This window comes from Emys orbicularis, chromosome 2, assembly GCF_028017835.1.
Source record: "Emys orbicularis isolate rEmyOrb1 chromosome 2, rEmyOrb1.hap1, whole genome shotgun sequence".
Classification (NCBI taxonomy): domain Eukaryota; kingdom Metazoa; phylum Chordata; order Testudines; family Emydidae; genus Emys; species Emys orbicularis.
The window spans coordinates 299,659,949-299,686,363 of NC_088684.1; the positions used below are offsets into that span (position 1 = coordinate 299,659,949).

The window sequence follows — 26,415 nt, forward strand, 5'->3', positions numbered from 1 at the left end:
AAAACCAGCCCCAGGACCGACCCTTGGGGCACTCCGCTTGATACCGGCTGCCAACTAGACATGGAGCCATTGATCACTACCCGTTGAGCCAGACGATCTAGCCAGCTTTCTATCCACCTTATAGTTCATTCATCCAGCCCATACTTCTTTAACTTGCTGGCAAGTGTGGGAGACCGTATCAAAAGCTTTGCTAAAATCAAGGAATAACACATCCACTGCTTTCCCCTCATCCACAGAGCCAGTTATCTGCTCATAGAAGGCAATTAGGTTAGTCAGGCATGACTTGCCCTTGGTGAATCCATGCTGACTGTTCCTGATCACTTTCCTCTCCTCCAAGTGCTTCAGAATTGATTCCTTGAGGACCTGCTCCATGATTTTTCCAGGGACTGAGCTCGGTCCTGCTCTGTGCCAGGAAGGGATAACCCTCCATCTGCTGTGCTCAGCCAGTCAGCGCCCAGGCTTTCAGGGCAAGACATGGAGACTGGGGGGGCAGTTTGCTCTTGAACCTGCGGCTGCAAGTCTGGCCACCTGGGGAGACAGACTGGTGGCTGTGTGGATGGATGCAGTAGGGCTGGGAGCCAACAGAAGCCAGGACAATAAGGGGCTATGTGTACTACCAAGGCTGCATCCTGCCAGATGGATCCTATGAGCGGGGGTGTCAGGGAAACAGGAGGAATGGCATAAAAGAGAACTTCAAATCAGAGGATGAGGGAAAAGCCTGGAGGGACCCTGGTCTGGCACCTGCTCTGGGGCAGACGAGACGACATCTGCTCTTCTTGTCAGTGGCAAAGCAGATCCATCATAGCCGGGCCCCATGTGCGGAACACAGAGAAGAGTCCTTCAGAGCCCACCCCATGGGAGCTGTCCTGGCTGCGAGGTGAGCCAGCAAAGCGTGGCTTGTTCCTGGGAGGGGATGGGCCCTGGGAGCTACCCTGTGCAGAGAGAACCAAGTCCTAGCTGCTCACTTGCAGACTGGGGTGAGCAGGACCAGCCCTGCCTGTTGCTACAATACCATGCGGAGGTGGGTCTCAGGATCTCACTGCTGAGATCACATGGAATTCCAGCATACGGATAGAGCAGGGGACCCTATGCCTGGAGTTCGTAGCTGGTTTAGAGGGCCCTCCACCATCTGCGGTCAGAGGGGTGCAGAAGGGTAACCCTTTGCACCGTCTGAGGACTGTCCGCCAGGCTAAGGGTTATGCCTGAGGCACATGGCCATACGTGAAGGAGGCTGCTGAGCAGAGATGGGGCCCACCTATCGAGGAAGGGTATCTTTGGGTACAGACTGGCTAGCCTAGTTAGGCTTTAACCCAGGTTGGATGGGGGCAGGAGACAAAAGCCCACAGGTACAGCAAAAACATGGAGACCTGGGAGATGGGTCAGAATCTGGGGGGAGCATGGGCCGTTATAGGAGGGACAAGGGAGAGACAAGAGGGAACATAGTGGGGAAATCAAATCAGTATCTTAGATGTCCGTATACTAGTGTGAGAAGTAAGGGGGAATAAGCAGGAAGAACTCAAAATGCTAGTGAATAAACAGAACTATGTATCACAGGGACTTGGTGGGGTAACACGCATGACTGGAATATTGGTATAGAAAGGTACAGCTTGCTCAGGAAGGACAGGCAGGGGAAAAGGAGGAGGTGCTGCCTTCTATATAAAAAATGTACACACTTGGACAGAGATTGAGATGGAAATAGGAGACAGACTTGTTGAAAGTCTCTGGGTAGGATAAAGGGGGTAAAAACCAAGGGTGAGGTCATGGTAGGGGTCTACTACAGACCACCTGTCATAAACATACAGCTACGGGGAGCATAAACTCCCTCCTTTACCTGTAAAGGGTTAAGAAGCTCAGATAACCTGGGTGGCACCTGACCAAAAGGACCAATAAGGGGAGAAGATACTTTCAAATCTGGGGGGGAAGGTTTTTGTTTTGTGTCCCTTTGTTGTTCTCTCCGGGTCAGCGAGGAACCAGGGCAGGGAAAATACATCTCCCAAAGCCAGACCTGAACTAGGCATCTAAGATACAAATTGTAAGTAATAGGAAGGAAATGCGTTAGATTATCTTTTGTTTTAGCTTGTGAATTTTCCCTGTGCTAACAGGGAGGTTTATCCCTGTTTCTGTAAGTTTTGCCTAGAGGGGGAATCCTCTGTGTTTGGAATCTTTTTGTTACCCTGTAAAGTTATCTTCCATCCTGATTTTACAGCGGTGATTCTTTTATCTTTTTTTAAATAAACTTCTTTTGAGAACCTGATTGTTTTTTAGTGTCCTAAAGACCCATGGGTTTGATCTGTGCTCACGTTGTAACCAATTGGTTGGTATATTATTCTCAAGCCTCCCAGGAAAGGGGGGGAAAGGGCTTGGGGGGATATTTTGGGGAAGGTAGGGCTCCAAGTGGCCCTCCCTAAATGTTTGTGTAAATCACTTGGTGGTGGCAGCAGTACTCATCCAAGGACAAGGAAGAATTTGTGCCTTGGGGAAGTTTTTAACCTAAGCTGGTAGAAATAAGCTTAGGGGGTCTTTCATGCGGGTCCCCACATCTGTACCCCAGAGTTCAGAGTGGGGGGTGGGGGAATCCTGACACCGCCTAACCAGGAAGAAGAGGTGGATGAGGCTTTTTTTAAACAACTAACAAAATAATCTAAAGCACAGGACTTGGTGGTGATGGGGGACTTCAACTACCCAGACATCTGTTGGGAAAACAACACAGCAGGGCACAGATTATCCAACAAGTTCTTGGAATGTATGGGAGACAATTTTGTATTTCAGAAGGTGGAGAAAGCTACCAGGGGGGAGGCTGTTCTAGACTTGAGTTTAACAAATAGGGAGGAACTGGTTGAGAATTTGAAGGTGGAAGGCAGCTTGGATGAAAGTAATCATGAAATGATAGAGTTCATGATTCTAAGGAATGGTAGGAGGGAGAACAGCACAATAAAGACAATGGATTTCAAGAAGGCAGAGTTTAGCAAACTCAGGGAGTTGGTAGGTAAGATCCCATGGGAAGCAAGTCTAGGGGGAAAAACAACTGAAGACAGTTGGCAGTTTTTCAAAGAGACATTATTAAGGGCACAAGAGCAAACTATCCCACTGCGTAGGACAGATAGGAAGTCTGGCAAGAGACCACCCTGGCTTAACCAGGAGATCGTCAATGATCTGAACCTCAAACAGGAGTCCTACAAAAAGTGGAAATTCAGTCAAATTACAAAGGATGAATATAAACAAATAACACAAATCTGTAGGGACAAAATTAGAAAGGCCAAGGCACGAAATGAGATCAAACTAGCTAGAGACATAAAGGGTAACAAGAAAACATTCTACAAATACATTAGAAGCAAGAGGAAGACCAAAGACAGGGTAGGCCCATTACTCAGTGAGTGGGGGAACAATAACAGAAAATGTGGGAAATGGTAGAGGTGCTAAATGACTTTTTTGTTTGTTTTCACCAAAAAGGTTAGTAGCAATCAGATGTCTAACATAGTGAACACCAGTGAAAATGAGGTAGGATCTCAGGCTAAAATAGGTTAGATCACTTCAAGTCACCAGAGCCTGATGAAATGCATCCTAGAATACTCAAGGAGCTGACTGAGGAGATATCTGAGCCATTAGCAATTATCTTTGAAAAGTCATGGAAGACAGAAGAGAGTCCAGAGGACTGGAAAAGGGCAAATATAGTGCCCACCTATAAAAAGGGAAATAAGGACAATCCAGGGAATTACAGACCAGTCAGCTTACCTTCTGTACTCGGAAAGATAATGGAGCAAATAATTAAGCAATCAATTTGCAAACACATAGAAGATAATAATGTGATAAGTAACAGTAGCACGGGTTTGTCATGAACAAATCATGTCAAACCAACTTAATAGCTTTCTGTGACAGGGTAACAAGTCTTGGGGGAGGGGGGAGTGGTAGTCGTGGTATATCTTAACTTTAGTAAAGCTTTTGACACTGTCTCGCATGACTGTCTCATAAACAAACTAGGGAAATACAACCTAGATGGAGCTACCATAAGGTGGGTGCAGAACTGGCTGGAAAAACGTTCCCAGAGAGTAGTTATCAATGGTTCATGGTCATGCTGGAAAAGGGCATAACAAGTGGAGTCCTGCAGGGATCAGTTCTGGGGCCGGTTCTGTTCAATGCCTTTATCACTGAGTTAGATAATGGCATAGAGAGTACACTTATGCGGACGATACCAAGCTGGGAGGGGTTGCAAGTGCTTTGGAGGATAGGATTAAAATTCAAAATGATCTGGACAAACTGGAGAAATGGTCTGAAGTAAATAGGATGAAATTCAATAAGGACAAATGCAAAGTGCTCCACTTAGGAAGGAACCATCAGTTGCACACATACAAATGGGAAATGACTGCCTAGGAAGGAGTCCTGTGGAAAGGGATCTGCGGGTCATAGTGGATCACAAGCTAAATATAAGTCAACAGTGGAACACTTGCAAAAAAAGCAACCATCATTCTGGGATGTATTAGCAGGAGTGTTGTAAGCAAGACACGAGAAGTGATTCTTCTGCTCTGCTCCGCGCTGATTAGGCCTCAGCTGGAGTATTGCGTCCAGTTCTGGGCCTGACATTTCAGGAAATTGGAGAAAGTCCAGTGAAGGGTAACAAAAATGATGAAAGGTCTAGAAAACATGACCTATGCGGGAAGATTGAAAAAACTGGGTCTGTTTGGTCTGGAGAAGAGAAGACTGAGAGGGGACATGAGAACAGTTTTCAAGTACATAAAAGATTGTTACAAGGAGGAGGGAGGTAAATTGTTCTCGTTAACCTCTGAGGCTACAACAAGAAGCAATGGGCTTAAATTGCAGCAAGGGAGGTTTAGATTGGACATTAGGAAAAAGTTCCTAACTGTCAGGGTGGTTAGGCACTGGAATAAATTTCCCAGGGAGGTTGTGGAGTCCCTGTCATTGGAGGCTTTTAAGAGCAGGTTGGACAAACACCTGTCAGGGATGGTCTAGTTATTACGTAGACCTGCCTTGAGTGCAGGGGATTGCACCAGGTGACCTCTCGAGTCCTACCTTTCTATGATTCCCTGATGTTTAGTGGGCTGGGAAATAGACCCCAGACAGCCTCGGAGCGGGCAGAGGTGAACTCTGGCGAGTGTTGTCATGTGTATGCGTGATACCGTGTAACCTAACAGCCCAAGCCAGGTTCTTGTTGCAGTTGCAGAGTTTCCCTTGGGGTGGAGACCAGGGATGGCCTGACACCTCTCGAGGAAGGTGTGGCTCTGCCCACGGGCAATCCAGACAGCCCCTATGAATTCTGTGCACAGGGAGGAGAGAGGCAACTTGTTGTAATTCACTCTCAGTCGCAAGGAGCAAAAGGCTGAGGGCAGGGTAGAGCGTCTCTCAGAGGTGTGCGCCAGCCCAGCCAGGCATTCTGCGACACTGCAAACAGCTAGAGCCTTGTAAGGTAACAGTCCAGTCGTGCTGTGAAGCAGGGGCAGCCTCTGGGCCGGACGAACCGCTGTGTGAAAACACACATGGGGAAGGTTGACAGCCGCACGCCAACCCTGAGCATCTAGAGGGCGTGAGGGAGGCTCGTGTTGCCTTCTGAACTGGAGCTGATGGACTAGTTCAGCCACCTCCCCCTTTTCTTCTGGGATAAGTGGTGAGAACAGAAGCCCCTCCCTTTGAACTCCTGAGATGGGCCTTCTACAGCTCCTGTGGGAGACAGGGATAGGGGCGAGGGGGAATGCACAGAGCAGCCTTTGGTAGCTGCTGTGATGTAATCCCAGCCCAGGCCTGGGAAAAATGGGAAAGTGCAACAAAAGCGGGGTAGAGCGAAGGAGGCTGTGGTGGGATCGGTATGAGGCTCTCAGACCTGAATGCCAGTTCTCCTCCTTGGGGACAATGTAGGGGGGTGGTAGAAGAGACGGGAGCTCCCTGCAGGAGAAGCGATGCTTTCTCTGAGCAATATAGTCAGCTATCTCTGTTGGCAGGAGGTTTTCTGTCCAAACTCACTCCGCTCTTGACATATACACCTGCTACCAGGAGAAAACCACATACCCAGGGAGCTCAGCATTCCTAGAGTCCTTCGGGGTGTGCAACGACCCATCCGGACGGGAGCTAATGGTCCAGCCCCTGGAGGGGAAGATCTTCAGTAACATTTTGGACCCCTCTGGCAGCCCCTGAGAGTGGGAGGCAGGATGCCCAGGCTGGGCCAGGGTCACTTGCAGAGAGGTTCTAACCCCTGCATTCCTTGGCTCAGGCTACCCACAGGAGCTTGTTATCAGGAAGACACTTTGTGCCACCCCAGCTCCTTGGCATGTCTGGTGAATGGTGCCTGATATTTGCTATGCAGCCGCAGTGATGCCCAAGACCAGGCTTTGGTGTGCAGGGATTCAATCTCTGAGACCCTTCTCCGTCAGGGCGGCTCTCTGCAACCCCACGTTTCGGTTGTCCTGGGTGCCCAGAGCTGGGCGAGAGCAGAGGTACTCGTAAGTCGGATCCTGCCTGGCCCTTCCCGGGTTTATTGGCATTGTCTGGGGGCAGGGTGAGGGGAAGTCATCGAACAAGTGACATGCTTTCTCCTGCACGGCTCAGAGGCCCATATCTAGGGCACATGCTCCTCTTCCCAGCAACTCCTGGAAGGACCGGAGGTCAGTGGGGAGAAGGGGGGTGTCACTTTCTTTCTTTGCTCTCTGTGCTCCTCTCCATCATGCTCAGACTCCCCTTCAGCTCGGAGGTTCTGGTTATCTGACCAAGGGAGAGGATCTGGGGTGCTTGATGGAAGGTCCGGAGGCAGCAGGCCAGAGGAACAGGCCGGGGTGAGCGCAGGGCCTGAGGTGATGTAGCAGGGCAGTACCAGCTGTCTGAGGTCTGGGTGTGCTGTGGGGCGGCATCCAAGTGCCCCTTGACTGACTCCTAGGGAAGCCCTAGCAGAAGGCGTTGGCTGCCCGGGGAGGGTCACTCCTGACTCTGGAGAAGGGGCACAGAGGTATATTTGCTCTAGAGGAGGTGCTGCCACCCCGGGTCGGCAGTGAAAGTCCTAGTGCCAAAGGGAGCTGGCGCAGTAACGTCGGTACCAAAGCTTGAGCTGTCTGTAGTTACAGATCTGCTGGCACTGCTGGAGACTCGTGTCGGTAACAGGTCCGGTACGGCAGATCCTGGTGTCTGCATTGGTGCCAGCACCCAGAGAGCCCCCTCGGTACTGGGGCTAGAGTCTGAGTTTAAGGCCAAAAAGGCCACTGACCTCCCATCTATCACAGTCCTCCATGCCCCCCAGCCCCGGCCCCCCACGCCAGCAAGGGCTGAGCGGAAGCCACTGACGCCAGACGAGGCAGAGGGCCAGCGGTGCTGCACCAGGCAGAGACAGCTGGCGTCTGGGTCTGGGACATAGAGAAGGTGCAGAGGCCGAGGCCAAGTACCCCGGGTACGGTGCACCGATCTGCCCTGCCTGGAGCAGGCAGCGGTGCCGCCATCGTGCCAGCCAGCCAGCCACGCTTGCTCTTGGGGACGGAGGACCCTGCTTGGCACTGGTGGAGGGGGATCTCTATTCACTGGCTGTTGATGGAGCGGTATCTCAGAGTGGAATGTCGACCAGCAAAGCTGGAGCAGCGAGCCGCTGGAAGCAAGACCTGGAGCGAGTCTGGAGGAGTGGGACCAGCACCGAGCGAGAGGTCAAAGCACGCTGGCGCCAGTCGAGTCCCTCACACGCCAGGCGTGGCTGAAGGCCAGCGGGCACAGGCCCAGCCATGAGGCAGCCAGGAGCCAGCGGAAGAAAAGAGAAGGCAGCCGGCAAGGGGCACCCCCGGACTGAACTAGCCGGCCTCATAACACAGATTGGCTGAAAAGGCGCAGGCGTCACACACGAGCTGGGGCTTGCTGCCACAGGCACGCCGAGGAGTGGAGCCTGGTTTGGGGGGATGGGGGGACACCAGGGTATGCAGACACAGCAGGCCCCGCTGGATGCTGCTGACCCACAATTCCTGCCTCTAGAATGGGGTCCCCATGGACAGGGCCTGGAAGAGCCACCAGGACACCTGCCTGTCCACCTCTTCAATCGCCACCCTAGGGCGCCCCTCAGACCTTGGCTTCTGCTGGCCAACAGCAACCGCTCCGGGTCAGTGACGCTGCCCAGAGCCACGGAGCTGCTCGGATGTGCGCTGGGCACCCAGTGGCAGCTCTGGGCAGAGGTGCCTGGCCCTCCCACAGGCAGCGTGTGCTGGGAGTGGACGTGCCATTCTCACCCCCAGCGAGGGCAGGGCGGAGCTCTGTGGGCCTGTGGCAGGCACCGAGTCTCGTCATGGGGCAGGGGAAGGCAGCACCCCCTGCTCAGCCGCTCAGGCTCACAGCTCTGAGCGCAGCATTGTGGTCCGACAATGGGTGACTGTGACTGCGGATCCCCAGAGCCTCACCTCCGGGGCTGTCAGGCAGAGCCCCCTTCACCCCAAAGCCCCTGCCGCTCCCTCAGGGACGGACGCGCCCAACACACTGCCATCTAATGACTACCCGCCCAGCTCCTGCACCCAGGAGAGGGGCCCGCGGGGCCGCCCAGCCTCCCCGCCCCAGCCCCAGGCCTCTTACCTGAACCAGGCAGTAACCCAGCAGCTGCAAGTGCCTGTTCCTCATGGCTCGTGAACCCACCAGGATGTCCGAGTTCTGGCAGTAATGCCACTTGTCATTGACGGAGAGAACCACCCTGCAGAGGACAGAGCGGGGGGGCAGCATTACCCTCTGCCCAGCACCCCACGGCCAGGGGAGGGGAAGGGGGGCGGCAGCGTTATACTCCAGATGCCCCACGGCCAGGGGAGCGGAAGGGGGGCTGGGGGCGGCAGCATTATACCCCAGACGCGCAATGGACGGGGGGCAGAGGATTGACCCACATTGGCCCCTAGACCCCCTGGCTGGGCCTGGGGCACGTTACCCACTAACGGGCACGCTGCACTCGCTGCCCTGCGGCCGAAGGAGGGGAGAGGATGCGGCACAGCTGGGGAGGCGCACCCTGGGCCTTATGGCCGGCCGGGGGTGAGGTTTGCCCAGCACAGGGCCCTAGTCCTGAACCTGCTCTGTACCGATGCCCTACAGGGGATGAGGGGGGGCAGGGGCTGATGGACTCAGCCAGCAGGGGAGAGGGAGGGGACTGGGACAGTGCTGGAGGAACAGAGCCGGGGAGCCCAGATCCTGCCCTGCCCAGTACCTCTGAATCTCTTCAGCTCCCTGCAGCCCGTCGCTCGGCCCTCTCTTGGGGCTGGGCAGGTGTGGGGAGGTCAGAGCACAGGTCTCCTCGGCTGGGGCCGCCTTCCCCTCGCCCAGCTCCTCCTGGGCCTGCTGTCCCCTGCGATCAGGCCCCGGGCAGCCGGCTGTTGCCTCCCCCTCCTCCAGGATCTTGCTGATAGGGAACTGGAAGAGGACGGCTGTGGAGGTGCCCCTGGGAGAGCAGTCAGAAGTGGCGGCCGGCTGCGGGGCCAGGCACTCCGAGGGGCTGCTGAGCGTGGAGCTGCCCTGGCTCTCCAGCGAGTGCTCTTTGCTCAGGCTGCAGTAGTAGTCTGATGGGGGCTGGTAGCAAGGGCCCCCTGGGGCAGGGCAGAGCGTGGGCAGGAAATGCCCAGTGAGGTTGCTTTCCCGGGGGCCCTCGGGGCTGCTGGGTGTCTCCGGAGCGAATGGTGCAAAGTCCTGCAAGTCAGCGGTGAGGGCCAGGACGCTGGAACGCAGGCAGCTGGCGGCAGAGGGCACCCCAGGGCGAGCGCAGGCAACCTTGTAGGCTGCAGGGACATGGGCAAGAGGCAGGACCGTGCCCGAGCGGTTAATCCACAACAAGAAATCTGCAGAGACAGAGCATGGATCAGAGGCAGGAGCTGCTGCTGCAGGGTCCATGGGGCAGGGCTGAAGGCATCACTACATACCCTAGGCCCTTAGGGACAGGGCCGGAAAACAGGGGCACCCAGGGGCTGGTGGGAGCCCTCAGACGCACCCCCTGGGGCACTGGCTGCCAGGCATGCCAGAGCAGGGATACGTCTGTCACACTGGGAACTCCATGCTAGAGCGTGCCCCACACCCTGCTGCAGCCCCCCGCGGCCCAGCATGTCGTTTTGGAGTGAGGGACTGACCTCTAGCAGAGCGACTGTGTCCCAGAAGTGGGCGCAGAGCAACCTAGGGCCATTGCCACTGATTGTCTCGCTCACCCGGACACCCACCAGCACAATCAACTCCACACCGGAGCCTGGATGGGGGCAGGGGCTGAACTTCCTCAGCCTGGACTCAGGGCCGAGGGGGACTGTGACAAAGTGGGAATGATCTTAATGTTTTCTCTGTGCGGGGGAGAGTGGCACTGTATGCGAAAGAAAATGTAGAATCAAATGAAGTAAAAAATCTTAAGTGAATCCACATGTTCCATAGAATCTCTATGGATAGAAATTTCATGCTCTAATAAGAATATAACAGTAGGGATCTATTATCGACCACCTGACCAGGACAGTGATAGTGACCATGAAATGCTAAGGGAGATTAGAGAGGCTATCAAAATAAAGAACTCAATAATAATGGGGGATTTCAATTATCCCCATATTGACTGGGTACATGTCACCTCAGGACAAAATGCAGAGACAAAATTTCTCGATACTTTAAATGACTGCTTCTTGGAGCAGCTGGTACAGGAACCCACAAGGGGAGAGGCAATTCTCGATTTAGTCCTGAGTGGAGCGCAGGATTTGGTCCAAGAGGTAACTATAACAGGACCGCTTGGAAATAGTGACCATAATATAACAACATTTAACATTCCTGTGGTGGGAAGAACATCTCAACAGCCCAACACTGTGGCATTTAATTTCAAAAGGGGAACTATGCAAAAATGAGGGGGTTAGTTAAACAGAAATTAAAAGGTACAGTGACTAGAGTGAAATCCTGGCAAGCTGCATGGACACTTTTCAAAGACACCATAATAGAGGCCCAACTTAAACGTATACCCCAAATTAAAAAACACAGTAAAAGAACTAAAAAAGAGCCACTGCGGTTTAACAACCATGTAAAAGAAGCAGTGAGAGATAAAAAGGCATCTTTTAAAAAGTGGAAGTCAAATCCTAGTGAGGTAAATAGAAAGGAGCATAAACACTGCCAAATTAAGTGTTACAATGTAATAAGAAAAGCCAAAAAGGAGTTTGAAGAACAGCTAGCCAAAAACTCCAAAGGTAATAACAAAATGTTTGGGAGATTCCCAAACCTGAGCTGGCTTTTGTAGGTGACAAGTCGGAGGAACTGTCACAGATTGAGGTGTCTGTGACAGAGGTGGTTTTGGAATTAATTGATAAACTTAACAGTAACGTGTCACCGGGATCAGATGGCATTCGCCCAAGAGTTCTGAAAGAACTCAAATGTGAAGTTGCGGAACTACACCTCTACCCCGATATAACGTGACCCAATAGAACACGAATTCAGATATAACGTGGTAAAGCAGTGCTCCGGGGGGACGGGGCTGCACACTCCGGCGGATCAAAGCATGTTCGATATAACGCGGTTTCACCTATAACGCGGTAAGATTTTTTGGCTCCCGCGGACAGCGTTATATCGGGGTAGAGGTGTATTAACTATGGTTTGTAACCTGTCCTTTAAATCAGCTTCTGTACCCAATGACTGGAAGATAGCTAATGTAACGCCAATATTTAAAAAGGGCTCTAGAGGAGATCCCGGCGATTACAGACTGGTAAGTCTAACGTCAGTACCGGGCAAATTAGTTGAAACAATTGTAAAGAATAAAATTGTCAGACACATAGAAGAACATAAACAACAAGGAGTCTGGTGGCACCTTAAAGACTAACAGATTTATTTGGGCATAAGCTTTCGTGGGTAAAAACCTCACTTCTTCAGATGCAACAGATTTGAGGTTTTTACCCACGAAAGCTTATGCCCAAATAAATCTGTTAGTCTTTAAGGTGCCACCAGACTCCTTGTTGTTTTTGTAGATACAGACTAACACGGCTACCCCCTGATAATAGAAGAACATAAATTGTTGGGCAAAAGTCAACATGGTTTCTGTAAAGGGAAAATCATGTCTTACTAATCTATTAGAGTTCTTTGAAGGAGTCAAACAAGCATGTGGACAAGGGGGATCCAGTGGACATAGTGTACTTAGATTTCCAGAAACCCTTTGACAAGGTCCCTCACCAAAGGCTCTTACGTAAATTAAAGTGGTCATGGGATAAGAGGGAAGATCCTTTCATGGATTGAGAACTGGTTAAAGACAGGGAACAAAGGGTAGGAATAAATGGTAAATTTTCAGAATGGAGAGGGGTAACTAGTGTTGTTCCCCAAGGGTCAGTCCTAGGACCAATCCTATTCAACTTATTCATAAATGATCTGGAGAAAGGGGTAAACAGTGAGGTGACAAAGTTTGCAGATGATACTAAACTACTCAAGATAGTTAAGACCAAAGCAGACTGTGAAGAACTTCAAAAAGATCTCACAAAACTAAGTGATTGGGCAACAAAATGGCAAAATGAAATTTAATGTGGATAAATGTAAAGTAATGCACATTGGAAAAAATAACCCCAACTATACATACAATATGATGGGGGCTATTTTAGCTTCAACTAATCAGGAAAGAGATCTTGGAGTCATCATGGATAGTTCTCTGAAGACGTCCATGCAGTGGAAGTCAAAAAAACTAACAGGTTGTTAGGAATCATTAAAAAGGGGATAGAGAATAAGACAGAGAATATCTTATTGCCCTTCTATAAATCCATGGTACGCCCACATCTTGAATACTGCGTACAGATGTGGTCTCCTCATCTCAAAAAAGCTATACTGGCATTAGAAAAGCTTCAGAGAAGGGCAACTAAAATGATTAGGGGTTTGGAACTGGTCCCATATGAGGAGAGATTAGAGGCTAGGACTTTTCAGCTTGGAAAAGAGGAGACTAAGGGGGGATATGATAGAGGTCTATAAAATCATGAGTGACGTGGAGAAAGTGAATAAGGAGAAGTTATTTACTTGTTCCCATAATACAAAAACTAGGGGCCACCAAATGAAATTAATGGGCAGCAGGTTTAAAACAAATAAAAGGAAGTTCTTCTTCACACAGCGCACAGTCAACCTGTGGAACTCCTTGCCTGAGGAGGTTGTGAATGCTAGGGCTATAACAGGGTTTAAAAGAGAACTAGATAAATTCATGGAGGTTAAGTCCATTAATGGCTATTAGCCAGGATGGGTAAGGAATGGTGTCCCTAGCCTCTGTTTGTCAGAGGGTGGAGATGGATGGCAGGACAGAGATCACTTGATCATTACCTGTTAGGTTCACTCCCTCTGGGGCACCTGGCATTGGCCACTGTCGGTAGACAGGATACTGGGCTGGATGGGCCTTTGGTCTGACCCAGTACAGCCCTTCTTATGTTCTCTGAATACTGTAGCATGCCTCAGTTTCCCCTATGTGTTACTCAAGTGTCTAGGTGGTGGGATAAGGGTGTGTGATTGTTGCAGAGACCCCTAGAGGGCAGGTGTGACTGCGACTGGCTGCAGAGAACAGCCAACACTCTGGCCTGGCACCTGAAGGCCAGGCCCCCTGCTCTGCAAGAATCAATCGGAGGTGTTGGGAGAACAGAGACCATGTGACCTGCTAGCCTGGGAAAGAGACAAAGGACAGAGGAGGGGCAAGGGGTCTGATGGAGGCCAGGCAGCTGGAAGCGAGTCAGTCTCCTGGTTTGGGACTCAGGGGGGAGAGCCCAGGGCTCTGGATCCCCCCCAAGATGGACTTGGCTGAATGTTCCTGCTCCCTGTGCTCACAAGCTCTGCTCTATGCTGGGCTCCTGGTTTCTGTGTCCCACGGTGGCTGGGAGTCACTGCTGGCGGCGGCGTTGGGGGGCAGGGCCCTTTGGGGGCGTGAGGCTCCCCAGGAGTCCCGTCCAGGGGGACACGCTGAGGGGAGCTCACGGTGGACGGGGGCTGAGCACTTCGAGGGGGCTTGCCCTGGGGGTCACGCTGCATCCGAGTCCTGGCTCAGCTTCTTCCAGAGCAGCCAGACTGTGACGCCCGTGACCAGAAGCCTGGATGGGGGCAGGGGCTGGACGTCCTCAGCCTGGGCTCAGGGGGTCAGAGCCCAAGGCACCTGTGGAGCTGTACCAGCCACCCCTCCTCTTGGGGGGACAGCTTCCAGCGGCAAGAGGGCGTTTCCCTCGGCTAGCCCCAGGCCCCGAGTGAAGCAAGGTGCCTTTCCCCAGCAGAGCTGCGTTTGCACTGGGGCAGTCGCGGGGGGAGAAATGTCAAAGAGATGCTAATGATCCCCCCCACATGACACGTCTCTCCTGCAGAGCAAGGCTAAGGCCAGACCTGCTGGGGGGTGCTTGGCCAGGTGAACTACATGCCATACCTCACCGTACCAGCACAGCGCTCCGGGCAGTACAGCTTACACTAGCCACACGGCGCTCTGTACCAGCACAGCGCTCCGGGCAGCACAGCTTACACTAGCCACACGGCGCTCTGTACCAGCACAGCGCTCCGGGCAGTACAGCTTACACTAGCCACACGGCGCTCTGTACCAGCACAGCTTACTGCAGCCCCGTGAGCCCGGTAACAGGGATCGCTGTGTCTACACCAGGGGCTTCTGCCGGCCCAGCCCGGTCAGTCACTGCCTCCCCGGCTGTGCGGGCAGGAGTCCGTAGGGCAGACTTGGCGCGTATTTCAGGGGCTGCCCTCTGAAGGGGGCAGGCCCCCACCGTGTATAAGAAGCCCAGGCCTGGCCTGCGGACACTGACCAAAGCCAGGATTCACTAGGGGTAGTACAACATCGTGAAGGCAGCCAAGAGCTGTATCACTCCAGTGCTTTCCAGAGTCAAGTGCCTGGGGTTCAGAATAGCCTTTGCTAAGCCTGCCGTCCGGCCACAGCGTCCCTGCGGGGCTCCCGAGAACCAGAGCCCAGCCCTGCACGCCCGCAGGCGGGACTCCGAGGGAACACGTTCAAGCAAGGGGGCTCGGGGCTGGGTGTGGGAGGTCTAGGGTTGCCGGGCCCCGCTCCCCAAGGAAGGGTGATGGGCACGAGGTCGGCCCCTGGGAGTGTGCCTCAGAGCCCCAGAGTTAGGAACAGTGCTCCTGGGCCCACTCATGACTGGGGCCCTTATAGAGCGACTGGGCTGGGGGTGGCACGAGGCTGAGCCACATCAGTGTCCTGGAAAATCCCCGCCCCACCCTTGTAATATGGGTGCAGGGCTAGGCCCGTCCAGTGGGGGGCGGGAGGGGTGGTATCACCGCCCTGGGGAGTGTCCGTCCCCCCCAGGGGTGCAGGGCTAGGCCTGTCTGACGGTGGGGGAGGGGTCACCGCCCTGGGGAGCGCCCCCCCCCCCCAACACAGGGGTGCAGGGCTAGGCCTGTCTGGCGGGGGAGGGGGGGTGTCACCACCCTGGGGAACACCCCCCCCACACACACACACACACAGGGGTAGGGCTAGGCCTGTCCGGCGGCGTTGTCACTGCACTGGGGTGACCTGCAGTGAGGCTGGCTGAGCCCAGGCAGATTTTGCTCCTTCCATCTTTCCAGCCCCAGTAAACTCCCCAAATTCCCTCCGGCTTCTCACGCTCGTTCGGAGAGGCTCAGCTCAGCCGGGGAGGGGTCTCCCCAGGCCCCACAAGGAGGGGGCATTCCCTGCTCCCCCAGGGGCCTGTGTGCCATCTCCTCTCCCGCACCACATGTTTCCTCGGAGGGGCCTGGAGCCTACGGTCAGAGAGATCTGCCTGCACCCCCTGCTCCCTAGGGACACCCCCAGGAACGTTACCTGCACAGTATCCGGGGGGCAGCACCTCGTCCTGCCGGTAGCACTCCTCTCCCACCAGCTGCCTCAGGGCCTCAGCCACCAGCCCCTTGTAACTGAAGGGAGGAACAAGAGGGGTCACAGCAAACCCCAGCCAGGACCCCCAGCCACCTCCCACCTCCTCTGCTGGGCTGCAACGTCCACGCCCGTCAAACCATCCCTCCCGAGGCCACAGGGCGCGACGGGCCCCGCCGCTGCGGCTGCCCCACTAACCCAGGGCTGGTCCACACTAGACTGACCCAGCCCCGCTGCTCAGAAATCCACCCCCCCGTGCAACGTAGCTAGGCTGACCTCAGCCTCCATGTAGACAGTGCTAGGTTGGCAGAAGAACTCGTCCATCCCTAGCTCCCGCCTCTTGGGGAGGGGCCACAGCAACGGGCGAACCCCTCCCATTGCCCTGTCTACACAGCAGCTCTACAGCGGCGGAGCCGCAGCACTGCGCGGTAGAGAGCCTCGCGCCCCCGCCTCGGGGCGCCTCCCCTGCCTCGTGCCCCCGGGCCGGGCGCCTCCCCTGCCTCGTGCCCCCGGGCCGGGCGCCCCCGGGCCGGGCGCCCCCGGGCCGGGCGCCTCCCCTGCTGCTTCGTAGTAGGTCGCTTCTGCTCCCAGAGCAGGAGGTGTAGAGCCAGTGGGGGGGCTGAGGAGGAGCAGCACGTCTCCCTAACTCACACTTCCTTGTAGAACTGACAGTCCCACGGCCCCGCCCCCTCCCCTAGCTTACCTAAGGCTCCTTACAGAGAAGGGGGGATGGGCAGCAGCCCGTGGGTGCTGCCCCACTCTCCCCAGCAACACGCATGGCATTCACGTGGGAGCCTTGCCCTGACAATTCACACGTCATCTGACCTGAACGGCCTGCTGCCCTCAAACCCTGCTCCCCATCACCGTACGGCCTGGGCGCTGGGCCCTCTGACACTCTCCCCCCACCCCCGGGCTGGGCACCGCCCCTCCGACCCGGGCACTGGGCCCTCCAACACCCGCCCCCACCCTGGACTGGGCACCGCCCCTCCGACCTGAACGGCCTGCTGCCCTCAAACCCTGCTCCCCATCACCGCACGGCCTGGGCGCCGGGCCCTCCGACACCCCCCCTCCCCCTGGGCTGGGCACTGCCCCTCTGACCCGTATGGCCTGGGCGCCGGGCCCTCCAACACCCCCCTCTCCCTGGGCTGGGCACTGCCACTCTGACCTGAACGGCCTGCTGCCCTCAAACCCTGCTCCCCATCACCGTACAGCCTGGGCGCCGGGCCCTCTGACACCCCCCCTCCCCCTGGGCTGGGCACTGCCCCTCTGACCCGTATGGCCTGGGCGCCGGGCCCTCCAACACCCCCCCTCTCCCTGGGCTGGGCACGGGCCTGCTGCCCGCACAGCCTGCTGCCCTCAAACCCTGCACCTGCACCAGCCCTCCAACCTGTATTTCCTGTTGGCCTCGTCAGCTGTCAGGGCGTGGTCGAACATGAGGACCCGGTAGTGCGGATCGAGGCGCGGGCCGCTGTAATCTCGGAACTCCAGCTCCAATGCTGCATCCAGCAGAGAGAGGTAGCGGCGCATGATCAGCGCGTAGGGGCTGCCTGCACCGGGAAAGAGACAGGCAGTGCTGCTGTCCCCTGCTCACGTCGGGATCCTCCTTTCCTGGGGCAGGGGACAGATTCCCCCCCCCGCACTCCTGGAAAGGGCTGCCATACCCAACCCCTTGGGACCCACCTCCCACCCCTAGCCCTGGGGGCTGTAACCAGCCAGGAGGGTTTCCTGGGCAGAGGACTGACATACTCATGACATTGGTGATGAAGGCTGGGGAGAAAACCTGGTGCAGGACAGCCTGGGGGAAGTGCCTGAGCTGGAACATGGACATGAGGATGTTGACAGTGGCCAGGGGCGAGCTGGCTGCCTTCTGCTCCAGGATGGCCTCCAGCTTGGGGAAGAGTTCGCTGTGGTTAGATGGCCGGTAATTCATGCGGCTGAAGGGAAACACCAGCTTCTGGATCACCTGCAGCCAGAGAGAGAGGGAGTGAGGCTGGGGCAGGCAGGGGGCATGGAGGACTGGCCGGCCTTGCCCTGAAGGGGCCCTTTCCTGGTAACTGCACTGAGCTCCCCACTCACATGGGGGACTCTGTTATCCCCCTTGGTAACAGGACAGCTCCATGGGGGCAGGGCAGGGCGCTCACCTTGCTCTCCAGCTGCTCCCCACGCTTCAGCAGGAAGTTGGCGATGGTGTCGAGCAGGCGCAGCTCACGCAGCCTGTGCCGGGCCACATACTTGGCAATCAGCGCCATGGTGTAGGGGGTGAGGTTCTCGGCCTTCCTTGGGAGCCACTCTGCAGGGAACACCACAGAGAAGGGCTGCATCAGCCAGAAACGCCAGATGCTGCCCTGCCTGGGGCCCCATGTCCTGCAGGATAACAGCCCGGCCCGGCCCTTCCAAGCCAGGTCTCTGCATGGGACTCCCTGGGGCTCCGACTGAAACAAGGACACTGCTCCCACGCTCCCTGCAGGATTGGGCCACATGCCCTGGCTGAGGTGCACAAGGGGTCAAGAGCGGAACGGGCACCCTCGACCGTCCCATGGGGGTAGGCCCCCCAGAGCAGCCACTGACAGGCAGGCTCCCGTGTGAGCAGCTTGCGCAGTGCAGCTCCCCGTGCCAGACACTGGGAGATCGTCACAGGGTGCTCCTGGGGGAGCAGGGACACACGGCTTAGAGGGCAGGCACAGCCTGTGATGTTTAAACCACCACCGCAGGAGGCAATCAGCAAGTTGGTACAAGGCCACCTCTGCCGAGCCCCGGGCAGCTCCCGTGCAGGCTGCTGGGGGCCTGGAGCTTTTCAGAAGAGCACATCTGCATGTACAGACGTCCCTTTCCTCCTCCTCCTCCCAAACGGCTGAGGTTCCTGTGCTCCAGCATCCAGAATTCACCCTCCAGCCACCAGCCTGGGACACCTCTGCCCAGAAGGGGAACGGCTGGGAAATGGACACTTGTACAGCTGGGGCTGCTACTCCGGCTCGAATGTCAGGCATTTCCCCAGCACCGCAGGGCACACCGGGGAGGGGCAGCACAGCTGAGCTCAGGGGCAAGGAAGGGCAGGAACAGAGGCTGTGGAGAGGGTGGCCCGGAGTCCAGACCAGCCAATGCTGGGGAAAGGTCTGAGGCGAGCCTGGGGAGGGGGTAGCCCCCAGCCCTCACCTGCCATGCTGCGGATGAAGCGCTCCTGGCGGTTCTCATAGAAGAGCTGCGAGCTGAAGATGGCCTCCAGGGCCTTATTGTTGGCCTCCTGAGCGCACAGGGCCAACATCTCGTCCAGCAGGGCTAGCTCGTGCTCGCGTACGGCGCTCACTTGCCCCAGCGTGTGCCTGACCAGGCGCAGGATCTTGCGGTTGTTGAGCAGCTGCTGGTCAGAGGCTGGGTGGCCCTGCAGCGCCTGGGCCCGGAGCCGGTAGTAGGAGAGGAGAAGGAAGAGGGTCTGTGGGTGGCGCTCCTTCTCCAGGTGCCGCTCCAGGCTGCTGAGGCAGGACTCCACCAGGGGGTGGGGGCTGGATGGGTGAAGCCGCATCACACTGCTGAACACCATGGAGACGTCCTTCTGGTTGAAGCGCCCCAGGCGGCTCCGGGACTCATCCTCCAGCACCTGCACCAAGGCCGACTCGCCAGGGAGGCCTGGAGACAGAGCAGGGATTAGGGAAACCTTGCCCTCTGGCGTACCTCAGCAGCCACTCGCTGCGGGAGCTGGGTTCCGCCTCGGCCCCCACTCAGAGCTTCCCCATCAGCAGCACTAGGAAACCAACCCAGATCAGGTCAGTTTTGCTGCTGCCCACAGCATGAGCTGAGTCTTGTCAATTACCCCTGAGGCTTCTTGGGAAGCTCTAGGTGGCCCCAGCAGCACTGGAGCTGCCTGTGGGCAGACTCAGGCAGAGGTGCAGAGCACCATGGTCAGATTTGGAGGGTCCTTCCCGAGGAGAAGAGCTAGAAATGCCATGATGTTTCAGTTAAAGCTGGGATCCTGCAGAAACGGATCCACTCTGCACCCGGGCAGGCTCCTGATCTCCATGAGTGGGCTTTTACAGGCCCAGACTGCTGTGTCTGCAACCCCCCACCGCCCAGAGCCACAGGCACACGCAGCAGGTCTTCCCTCCAGCACCCTGCTCCAGCTTAAGTATCTCCAGCTCTCGGAAAGGGAACCTGATTCAAATCAGTCAGGTCTCTATGGATTCCAGCTGCTCCTGAGAATCATGCTCTAAAATATCCGCTTAAAAAAAAAAAAAAGGGTTTTAGCTCTCGTGGTTGCAAAGAAAACGTTGAAATGCAACCTGAGCACAACCAATGCCGTGAGACTGGCCTCAGTGCCTGGCCAGCTTGAAGAGGGGTGACAGCCCATTCCTCTCCGGGGTGGGGGAGGGGAGTGTTGATGCTGAAACCTAAGATGCCGATTTCCCTGTGATCATTCTGGGTCTAGTCTGATGCTCAGTGAAGTCAATGGAAAGTCTTGCTGACTTTGCTGGGCACAGGATCAGACCGCCCAGCAGTCACACCTATCCCACAACTTCACACTGCCTCCTCTGCCTTGTACAGGAGGAATTTCCTGTCTCCTTCAAAACCCAGGAGGTGCGGCACTAAGCAGGCTAATCATTCCTAACTCATCTCTTAATTTAAATGAATATTTTAATTAAGGTAATTGAAGAAGTGACAGTAGCCGAGCCACTAACAGTGACCACAATCGAATTAAGTTCAACATCCTGAAGAAGGTAGGGCCCCAGAAGTGACAACAAGAAGAAAGTCAAGGAAAGTGTGGGCCCCTTACTGAATGAGGGAGGCAACTTAGTAACAGGATGTGGAAAAAGCTAATGTACTCAATGATTCTTTTGCCTCTGTCTTCACGAACAAGGTCAGCTCCCAGACTGCTGCACTGGGCAGCACAGTATGGGGAGAAGGTGAGCAGCCCTCTGTGGAGAAAGAAGTGGCTCAGGACTATTTAGAAAAGCTGGATGAGCACAAATCCATGGGGCCGGATGCGCTGCATCCGAGGGTGCTAAAGGAGTTGGCGGATGAGATTGCAGAGCTATTGGCCATTAGCTTTGAAAACTCATGGCGATCGGGGGAGGTCCCGGATGACTGGAAAAAGGCTAATGTAGTGCCCATCTTTAAAAAAGGGAAGAAGGAGGATCCGGGGAACTACAGGCCAGTCAGTCTCACCTCAGTCCCTGGAAAAATCATGGAGCAGGTCCTCAAGGAATCAATTCTGAAGCACTTAGAGGAGAGGAAAGTGATCAGGAACAGTCAGCATGGATTCACCAAGGGGAAGTCATGCCTGACTAACCTAATTGCCTTCTATGATGAGATAACTGGCTCTGTGGATGAGGGGAAAGCAGTGGATGTGTTATTCCATGACTTTAGCAAAGCTTTTGATACGGTCTCCCACAGTATTCTTGCCAGCAAGTTAAAGAAGTATGGGCTGGATGAATGGACTGTAAGGTGGATAGAAAGCTGGCTAGATCGTCAGGCTCAACGGGTAGTGAGCAATGGCTCCATGTCTAGTTGACAGCCGGTATCAAGCGGAGTGCCCCAGGGGTCGGTCCTGGGGCCTGTTTTGTTCAAGATCTTCATTAATGATCTGGAGGATGGTGTGGACTGCACTCTCAGCAAGTTTGCAGATGACACTAAACTGGGAGGAGTGGTAGATACGCTGGAGGGTAGGGATAGGATACAGAGGGACCTAGACAAATTAGAGGATTGGGCCAAAAGAAACCTGATGAGGTTCAACAAGGACAAGTGCAGAGTCCTGCACTTAGGACGGAAGAATCCCATGCACTGTTACAGACTAGGGAACGAATGGCTAGGCAGCAGTTCTGCAGAAAAGGACCTAGGGGTTACAGTGGACGAGAAGCTGGATATGAGTCAACAGTGTGCCCTTGTTGTCAAGAAGGCTAACGGCATTTTGGGCTGTATAAGTAGGGGCATTGCCAGCAGATCGAGGGACGTGATCATTCCCCTCTATTCGACATTGGTGAGGCCTCATCTGGAGTACTGTGTCCAGTTTTGGGCCCCACACTACAAGAAGGATGTGGAAAAATTTGAAAGAGTCCAGCGAAGGGCAACAAAAATGATTAGGGGGCTGGAGCACATGACTTATGAGGAGAGGCTGAGGGAACTGGGATTGTTTAGTCTGCAGAAAAGAAGAATGAGGGGGGATTTGATAGCTGCTTTCAACTACCTGAAAGGGGGTTCCAAAGAGAATGGATCTAGACTGTTCTCAGTGGTAGCAGATGACAGAACAAGGAGTAATGGTCTCAAGTTGCAGTGGGGGCGGTTTAGGTTGGATATTAGGACAAACTTTTTCACTAGGAGGGTGGTGAAGCACTGGAATGGGTTACCTAGGGAGGTGGTGGAATCTCCTTCCTTAGAGGTTTTTAAGGCCTGGCTTGACAAAGCCCTGGCTGGGATGATTTAGTTGGAGTTGGTACTGCTTTGAGCAGGGGGTTGGACTAGATGACTCCTGAGGTCCCTTCCAACCCTGATATTCTATGATTCTATGACAGTGACACTACATTTCAGGAAGAGATTGAAATACGAGGCAGATGGTCAAATAGGCTCTCAGGTCAGAAGTAAAGAAAGTGAAATCCCCGCAGGTGGCATGGATCCTAGTGAAACAAACAGGAAGAGACACTCAGAACATATACGAGCTGCTGAACAAAAGGGAATCCGTAAGGCCAAGATTAAATGAACCGGGCTAGCGGGCAGTGGCCAGAGGCTACTTGAGCCCAACAGAAATCCAACAGTACATCCAAGAGCCCCGAAGGAGCGTCAGTAAGAAGGGGCTGATCTGCTAAAGACTGCAGTTGTTTACAAAAACCAGCCACTGTCCCAGACGACCAGAGGGGTCAATGCTGTACCCAGATCTAAAAAAGGCCCTGGGGTGATCCGGGGAATTAGAGCAGTCAGCCTTACAGCTGTACCCGACAAACTGGTTGAAATGATCATTAACAACAGTCTATTAAAAGACCAGGAAGAACTGGGTTTCACAGGGTCTAACCAGCGTGATTTTTGCCAAGGAAAATCACGCCTCACTCATCTATTGAACCAACTGACGTAATTTAGACTTTCAAAAGGCCTTTTCCAAGGTCCCCCACAAGAGGTGGCTAAAGAAGCGAAGTCATCCTGGGGTGAGAGAGACAGTGCTGTCGTGGATCGAAGGCTGGTTGGGCACAGAAAGCGAGAGCAGGACTGAAGGACAAGAGGTTAACAGCGGGGCCTGAAGGCTCCAGGCTAGGTCCCATGTTTAATGAATTTATCAGTGGTCTGGAAAGGAGGGTAAGCAGGGAAGTAACAGCATTGGCAGCTGATAAGTTATTTAGGTGAGTCAGGCCTAGAGAGGGTGGTGAGGAACTCAGAGATCCCAAGCCCAGCTGGGTGAAAGGGCTGCAGGACAGCCAGTGAAGTTCACTGTTGATAAATACTAAGTAATGCGCATTGGAGGGGAAAATACACCTCTACCCCGATACAACGCGACCCGATAGAACGCGAATTCGGATATAACGCGGTAAAGCAGTGGGGCGGGCGGGCGGGGGGCTGCGCACTCCGGCGGATCAAAGCAAGTTCGATATAACGCGGTTTCACCTATAACACGGTAAAATTTTTTGGCTCCCGAGGACAGCGTTATGTCGAGGTAGAGGTGTACCAAGGACTTGTCCACCTGACAGGGCTCGACATTAACTGTGTCAGCCCGGGAAAGGGATCTGGGCGTCCCTGCCGACAGCTCAGTGGAGATCTCTGCTCCGTGCACAGCTGAGGTGATGCTGGGATGCTTAAGGACTAGGGTGGTGAATAACAGAGACTATTCGAATGCCTTTTTATAAGCCAATGGCGCAGCCTCCTCTGGATCCTGTGTGCAGCACGGACGCTCTGTCCCAGACGGGATATTGCAGAGCTAGAGGGGGTTCAGACAAGGGCAGTGAGAATGATCCAAGGCTTAGAACAGCAGTTCTCAAACTGTGGGTCGGGATCCCAAAGTGTGTTGTGGCCCCATTTTAATGGGGTCGCCAGGGCCAGCATTAGACTTGCTGGGACCCGGGGCTGAAACTACAGAAAAACTCTATGAAGAGAGATTGAAACAACTGGGACCGTTTCCTTAGAGAGCAGACAAGCAAGAGGGGATGTGATAAGAGTCTATACAAATAACGACTGGTCTAGAGAAAGCAGATGGGTGCATTTGTGCTCCCTGACTTAGAACGCAAGGACAAGGGGACATTCCATGAGATTAATGGTGGGAAATTCCAAACTGAAAAACACCTTTCACACGGCGTGTGATTAAAGTGTGCAAGTCACTGACACAGGAAGTCATTGAAGCCAAGAATTTAGCAAGATTCAAAGACGGATTGGAAGTTTATGGAACACCCATAATAGTTATTGTAACACAAATTCTGCAGGAATATTAAACCTCATCTCCAAGGCTTAAGCCGATCGCTGACTAGTAAGGACTAGATAAAACCTACTGCTGGGGAAGACTGCCCCACATTGTAAGGATAAGGACTTTTCCTGTAGCCATATTGTAAGGTCTGAGGCCTTTGTCTGCAGCCATATTCAGAGAGCAGCAGCCATCAGCCAAGAAGCAGAAAGTCACATCCCCACATTCCATCTAAATTACATTAAAACAATGTAACATCGGGCTGTTAAGAAGACTCCTGTTCTAATAGCACCCACCATCCCCAAATACAGAAACGGAGCTTAAGATGGTTACAGAAAACTTCGTTTGATGGCGTTCTGTCCGGCAAGAAATCACTTATCAATAGTTGTGACTGTGAAATCCCTACTTTATTATTGTTTTGTCTTTATGGTCCCCATTTCTCTATTGTTTATCTGTCCGGTCTCGGTCTTGGTTTTGATTGTTTCGGTTACATATCTAATTTTGCGAGGTGTAAATCAATGAAGGTGGTGGGGTAGGATTGGTTAAAGGATTGTTTGACAATATGTTAGGATTGGTTAGAGAATTGGTTAGTAATCATTTAGTAAAATGATTGGTTAAGGTGCCGCTAAGCAGGACTCAAGTGTCACTATATAAATTGGGGTCCAAAGGGAAGTTCTTGGGAACCAGCTCCAGGCCCCAGCGTCAGAGCTGCCAGAACAAAACACCCTGCCAACCATACCATGCAGAAACTGGAGTCTCCCAGATGACCTGATCCTGACCGGCCAGCGAGAAAAGCTCATCTGCCTTATTGGGAGTGGTGAGCACCGTAGGCTTAGCGTGTGCCTTCTGTTTTGGGGATTGTTAATAAACAGAGGTTAAGTAGGATATTACTGTGTGAGGTTCTTTCACTGGTAAAAGACCCCACAAACCCGCAGAGTGTAAGATTACGCCTTGAGCCCTAGGAACTGGGTAAAGGTGGGGGCCCTTAGAGCACGTGAGTAACAGAGAATTTTGTGCGGGTAACATCATCAGCTATGGAAGGATTCTTATGCCTTCCTCTGAAGTCTCCGGCACGAGCCACAGACCTTGGGGCTGATCCAGTCAGGCCATTGATATGTTCCTCTCCTGCCCATACACCAAAGTGTGGCAGAACCTGGGATGCTGCCCCTGAATGAAGGTCCAGCTGCCTGTTGAGCTCAGAGCCTGCACCCCAGTTCCCAGCCCCTCTTTCTGCAGCGGCTGTCACCCCACGCCCACCTGGTGCTGACTCTCTCAGCCTCCTCCTCACACAGGCCCTCTGGGCACTTCAGACAAACGCAGCCTACTCAGATTCACATTTCTTTCTCCTTATCCTCCCTGGCTCAAGCCCCAAGGCGTGTCCCCCAAATGCAGCTTCTGCCCCCACGATGGCACAATGCCTCCTGCCCTGGCATGAACTCACACAGGTATGGCTCTGGTCCAAACCTCCTGCGTACACACATAAAGGCAACGTCCCCACACACATAGCCAGGCGCCACTCCTTGTCCACCTTATATGTATCCCTCCATGCTCCAGAGCTGCCCACCTCCAGGGAGGTAACCCCTTTACCCACACAGACTGGGTGTCCACACGCGTGTGAGAACCCCTCCTGCCCTCCCAACCCTATGCACAGCGCCCCACTGCAGTCCCACTACCCCTCACACACCCCATGGCACATAACCTCTTACCCCCCGTTCTCGGAGCACTCACCCAGGGCCGCGGCAGCGTACAGACAATTGACGATGCTGAAGTTATCGAACTTGGAGCACCCACTGATGATGGCCTGGCAGAGCGCCTGGAATTCTGGCTGCTCCAGCACTTGGTTGGGTCCGCGGTGTTCTCCATTTACCACGGCCTGGTTCTGCGGCTGCTGCAGCAGCTGGCCCAGCTTGTGCAGGGCAATGGGGTAGTGGCTGGCAGACACCTTGCTGGGGTTCTGGGTGACCCAGCGCAGCATCTCCCCCACACTCCGCGACCGCTCTATCAGCCGCTTCATGGTGAAGAAAGTGTCGTAACTCATCTTCTCGTGGATGAAGCTCCAGCTCTTCCTCTTGCCATGGCCTCGAGTCCTGCCGGCGTCGGGGGGCAGGCTGTGGAGCAGCCCATGGCAGTAGGGATCCAGGGGGAGCAGCACAGCCCGCGGCTTGGCCTTCCCCGCACAGTAGCAGCTCGGGTACATCCTGGCCCCCCTCGTGTCACTAGCAGCCAGCCCCGGCAGGACGCAGGGCCGTGCGCTCTCCTGGCTCAGGGCGCGGAGCCATGGCAGCAGGCGCAGCAT

At 54.5% G+C, this 26,415-nt stretch overlaps 1 protein-coding gene across 1 annotated transcript in view; it reads right to left on the reverse strand.

Annotated features, from left to right (window-relative positions):
• FASTK (Fas activated serine/threonine kinase) overlaps nt 1-26,415 on the reverse strand; it is a 32,308-nt gene extending 5,893 nt beyond the window's left edge. The window contains exons 1-8 of the mRNA XM_065398524.1: nt 25,848-26,415; nt 18,908-19,378; nt 17,896-18,044; nt 17,501-17,717; nt 17,142-17,301; nt 15,704-15,795; nt 9,149-9,773; nt 8,536-8,650 (exon numbers count right to left, since the gene is read on the reverse strand). Coding sequence (XP_065254596.1) covers nt 8,536-8,650; nt 9,149-9,773; nt 15,704-15,795; nt 17,142-17,301; nt 17,501-17,717; nt 17,896-18,044; nt 18,908-19,378; nt 25,848-26,415 — 2,397 coding nt within the window. The remainder of the gene's footprint in view (nt 1-8,535; nt 8,651-9,148; nt 9,774-15,703; nt 15,796-17,141; nt 17,302-17,500; nt 17,718-17,895; nt 18,045-18,907; nt 19,379-25,847) is intronic.